Source organism: Otolemur garnettii, unplaced genomic scaffold (genome assembly GCF_000181295.1).
Source record: "Otolemur garnettii isolate 467f Iridium unplaced genomic scaffold, OtoGar3 scaffold00025, whole genome shotgun sequence".
In the NCBI taxonomy this organism is placed as follows: Eukaryota; Metazoa; Chordata; class Mammalia; order Primates; family Galagidae; genus Otolemur; species Otolemur garnettii.
Window position 1 is genome coordinate 20,427,404 of NW_003852420.1, and position 4,592 is coordinate 20,431,995.

Here is a 4,592-nt window from a genome sequence, read left to right on the forward strand (position 1 = left end):
CCGGGTGGTGGGGGTTCACGTCTGAGACGAGGTGAGTTCAGGCGACTCGACAGTGAGGCCAGCTGGGACGTGGGGCCCTCTCAGACCCTCCCCTGGCGCACAGCTGGATTCCGGAATCTGGCGGTTGGGCAGAGCCCGACCCCTGCCTCAGCCCCTCCTGCCGGGCATTTCTCCAGTGCGAGGCTGGCTGGCGTCTGGCGTCCGTAGGAGACACCCCCACCCCCCTTCACCATCCGGTGGCTAAAAATAGCCGTGCTCGGAGGCCCTGGGAACCGTAATGGGAGCCACATGTTGGCCAGATGTGCCCGAGAGAGACCGCCAGGAATGCGGACCGCCAGCCGACCCCGCCCCCACGGAAGAGAATGGCTTGGCACGCGTGCGGGACAGACTTTACTTTCTTGCGTTTCCCAAAGTCGAGTGCAAGGACTTGGGTGGCCCAAACCAGACGTCCATCCAGGCCGGGCAGTGGTCCCTCCTAGGCCTGCCCTCAGTACGTCTGCGTCTGCGCGTGGCTGGTGCCCGGGGCCGGGGTCAGGGCCTCCTGGGTCCACTGCATCACCTGAGCCTGGGAGAGTGCGGGTGTCAGGGGAGGGCCAGCGCCAGTGTCCCCCATTCCGATCCACACCTCACCCACCTCCAACAACTGGCGCTTCTTCCTCTCTCTCTTCAGCTCCTCCCAGATGTCGGTCAGCTTCCTCCTGAGAACACCAACAGAGGTGAGGGGATGGGCGGACCCTTTCCTCCCCACGCCCCTTCCCTGCCCCTGCACTTACTCCAGCTGCACCCCCATCAGTTCCAGCGCCCTCCTTAGGGACTCCACCTCGCCCTTTAGCGTCATTATATCCACTCCGTCATTCTTGCTTTCCGTGGAATTTTGCAAGTTCAGGGAAGGGGCGGGAATCTCTTGGTCTGAAGTCTGCTTAAACAGATGTGTGTTTTGGGGAGCAGAGGCTATCTCTTTCAGGGGCATCTCTTTGGGAGGTGCCTCTTTAGGGGGCACCTCCTCTTTGAGAGCAGCCTCTTCTTTCCAAGGGGCCCCCTCTGGGAAGGTTGTAGCCTCCCCTGGGGCGCAAGGTGTCTCAGGGACAGGCACGGACCCTGGCTTGGAGGTGGGCTCAGGCTGAAGTGGGGAGCTGTCCTGTATAACTAGGGGGGCATTCAGCAGACAGTGGCATCTCTCTGAGGAACTGGACTGGAGTGGAGGCTCCTCTGACATGTGGACCTTTTGGGATTGAGATTCTTGGATGACCAGGGGCTCAACCTTCTGCGGGATTTCTTCTGCAGAGGAGTGATGGAATTGAGTAGATGACTCTTCTTCAGAAACCACCTGTTCAGGAGTCAAGACCTTTTCTAGGGAGAGAGCCTCCTCCCCCAGAGGGGCCATCGTCGGGTCCTTAGGTGGGACTTCTGGAGTAGGACTCCTGTCCAGAGGTAGGGTCTTCTCTGGGCTGAGGACTTTGTCAGGAGCCAGGATCTTCTCTGGGGTGCGGTTTCCTGGGGTGGGGGCCTTGTCTTCCAGAGCCAGGGATTTCTCTGGGCTGGCAATTTTGTCAGGAGCTGGGATCTTCTTTGGGCTGGGGGCCTCCTCTGTAGATAGAGTCTCCTCTGGGATAGCAGCCTTGTCCAGAGTAGGGGTTCTACTCACAGAAGAGGCCTTTGCTTGGCTGCTCTGCTCTTCGTCCTGCAGTGATGGGATGAAGTCTCAGCAGTGGGCTGGATGCCCTAGAGGTTTGAGTCTGGTACCCCTTGGCCTGGGGTGCGTCACTCACTGTTGCACACCACATGTCTGGGCACTGGCCTCTGCCCAGTATCCCCACTCTCCTCCCATATCTCTTGCCTCTCACCTGACTGGATGCAGAGCGTTGCCGGGGAGCCTGGGTTTTGGGTCTTTTTTTCCCACTGGGGAAGCTGCCACTGGAGCCTGTAAGAGCAGAACCTCAGGGGCCCAAGCCTGCTCTGACCCTTAGTCTCTTCCCATCCCTGTCCCTCAGCACAACCACCCTGTCTTCTAACCCTTCCCCCATTGGAGGAAGGCAGCCCTTACCTGAGTCTCGGGAGGGGAGCTTCTGACTGTCCCTACTGGGTGTCGAAGATGTCCTAGAACATATCCCCATCAGGGCCTGGGGTTGGGGGCAGGGAGAGAGGCGTGTCTTTTGTACCCTCCTCCTTCCCCTAATCCCACCCTGCTCCTTACTTGACTTTGCTGAGTCCAATGGGGGCAGTCACCGGCTTCTTAACTGTAGGGAGGAATGTTTTAGGCATCGACTTTTTCGGTTCCTTAAAAGGAGCTGGAAGGAGAGAAAGGAAAGTATTCGTTCATCCACTTATCCATCCATCCATCCATCAGCTGCTGGCTTGAGTTGTGCTGTATACAGGGGACTGTGGATGGGAGATAAATCATTTGACTCTGCTTCTTGGGAGCTTCTAAGAAGCCGACCACTGTCCTGCCACACAGGTGGGGAGAACTGGGGGAGCACCCCAAAGGGACACCTAGCAGACAGCTGTCAGAGAAGGCCTTTTGTGAGAGACAGGTCCATATCCTGCTAGGTTTTTTATCCATACTTTTTTTTGTTTTGTTTTGTTTTTTTGAGACAGAGCCTCAAGCTGTCCCCCTGGGTAGAGTACTGTGGCATCACAGCTCACAACAACCTCCAACTCCTGGGCTCAAGCAAGTCTCCTGCCTCTGCCTCCCAAGTAGCTGGGACCACAGGCACCCGCCACAACACCTGGCTATTTTTTGGTTGCAGCCATCATTGTTTGGCGGGCCCGGGCTGGATTCAAACCCGCCACCTTAGGTGTATGTGGCTGGCGCCTTAGCCGCTTGAGCCATAGGCGCCAAGCCTATCCATACTTTTCTAAGACCTGTGCCCTGCTTAGTGCCCATGGCTGCTTCCCTGATTCAGACTTCATCTCTTTCCCAGACCATAGAAACAACATTCCCCCAATTCCCCTCAAACTTTTGTCTTCTCCATCTCATTCAGTCTCTACGAGATCTGGCCCAGTCTTAGAGGCTTAATTATAATCAATAAAGCCTATGACTTCCGAATTTTCATCTCTGGCACACGCTTCCTCCCTGAATCCCAGACTCATACCTGGCTGCCCTCTCAATATTTCCACTTGAGGAGTTAACTGGTATCACATAGGTAACATATTCAAAGTAAGTCTCTTGCATCCCATCCCCCATACTCCCTTAATCTGCCCCTTTCTGTGTTTTTCCACCTTACCCCCTTGCTCAGAAGACAAAATGAGGAGACATCCTTGACTCCTTTTATTTCCTTATGCTGCACATCCAAACCACCAGCACATCCTGTCCACTTAACCACCTGAGTTTTCCTGAATCCAATCACTGGTCACCACCTCTACCAGCAAGCGCTCTAGATCAGGTCACCACCACCTTCACCTATTAAAACAGCCCCCAACCCAGGCCTGGGCTGCACCCACCCTGCCTATCGCGCATCCTTCCCACGGCAGCCACAGTAAGCTCACATTCTGTTGGGGAAGTAGACGTCAAGTAAAACTTCTGTAGTGTGTTAGAGTCATTAAGTGTTATCGACAAGAAGCAGCAAGACAGTGCGCAGTTTTAAATGGGTTAGTCAGAAAATCCACACTGAGGTGACCCTGGAGTGAATACCTAAAGACAGTCACACACGGTGGCGTTCATATCATTAAGAGACACAAACAGCCAGTCTGGCATATGTACAGAGTCTGACATTGACTCTAACATACATCACACACAGATATATACACAAACCTGACCATGGGTAGGGACACAAATTCTACCAAGAACACCAGGCTTTGAATTCAGCTCCATTCCTTGCTACACTAGTTGTGTGATGATTTGGGCAAGCAATAGGTGCCCCAATATTCTCATCCATAAAATAGGAATTAACAATAGTATATACCTTGCAGGGCTGTGGTGAGGTTTGAGTGACTTTAAAACATGTAAGTTACTCAGAAGACTGTTTGGCAGGCTGGAAGCCCTGGTGGCTGGCACCTGTAATCCTAGCACTCTGGGAGGCCAAGGTGGGTGGATTACTTGAGCTCAGGAGTTTGAGACCAGCCTGAGCAAGAACAAGACTCCCATCTCTACTGAAGATAGGAAAACTGAGACAAGAGGATCTCTTGAGAGTGAGACTATCTCAACAACAATAATAAAAAAAGGCCAGGCACAATGGCTCATGCCTGTAATCCTAGCACTTTGGGAGGCTAAGGCTGGTGGATTGCTTGAGCTTACGAGTTCGAGACCAGCCTGAGCAAAATCGATACCTGATCTCTACTAAAAATAGAAAAACTGAGGCAAGGGGATCAAATGAGCCCAAGGGTTGGAGGTTGCTGTCAGTTATGATGCCACAGCACTCAACCCAGGGCAACAGCTTGAGACCGTCTCAAAAACAAACAAACAAACAAAAACCCCAGAAGATTCTTTGGCAGATAGTCAATCTCAGTAAGCGTTAACTTTGACTTTTGCTTCTTATAGTGTGGCTGATGAAGTGCTTTTAAAGCCCCCTACCCTCTCCCCCCCCCCCCAGAACAATTATATCCTTCTTAGAACATAATTTTGAGGGCTTGGCGCTTGTAGCATAGCGGTTATG

General features: G+C 53.3%; 1 protein-coding gene across 1 annotated transcript in view; it reads right to left on the reverse strand.

Moving 5' to 3' along the window:
• Window positions 1-487: 487 nt before the first annotated feature.
• SH3D21 (SH3 domain containing 21) overlaps window positions 488-4,592 on the reverse strand; it is a 14,277-nt gene continuing 10,172 nt past the window's right edge. Inside the window, exons 12-17 of the mRNA XM_012804099.2 lie at window positions 2,195-2,288; window positions 2,014-2,097; window positions 1,845-1,914; window positions 774-1,681; window positions 635-698; window positions 488-565 (exon numbers count right to left, since the gene is read on the reverse strand). Coding sequence (XP_012659553.2) covers window positions 488-565; window positions 635-698; window positions 774-1,681; window positions 1,845-1,914; window positions 2,014-2,097; window positions 2,195-2,288 — 1,298 coding nt within the window. The remainder of the gene's footprint in view (window positions 566-634; window positions 699-773; window positions 1,682-1,844; window positions 1,915-2,013; window positions 2,098-2,194; window positions 2,289-4,592) is intronic.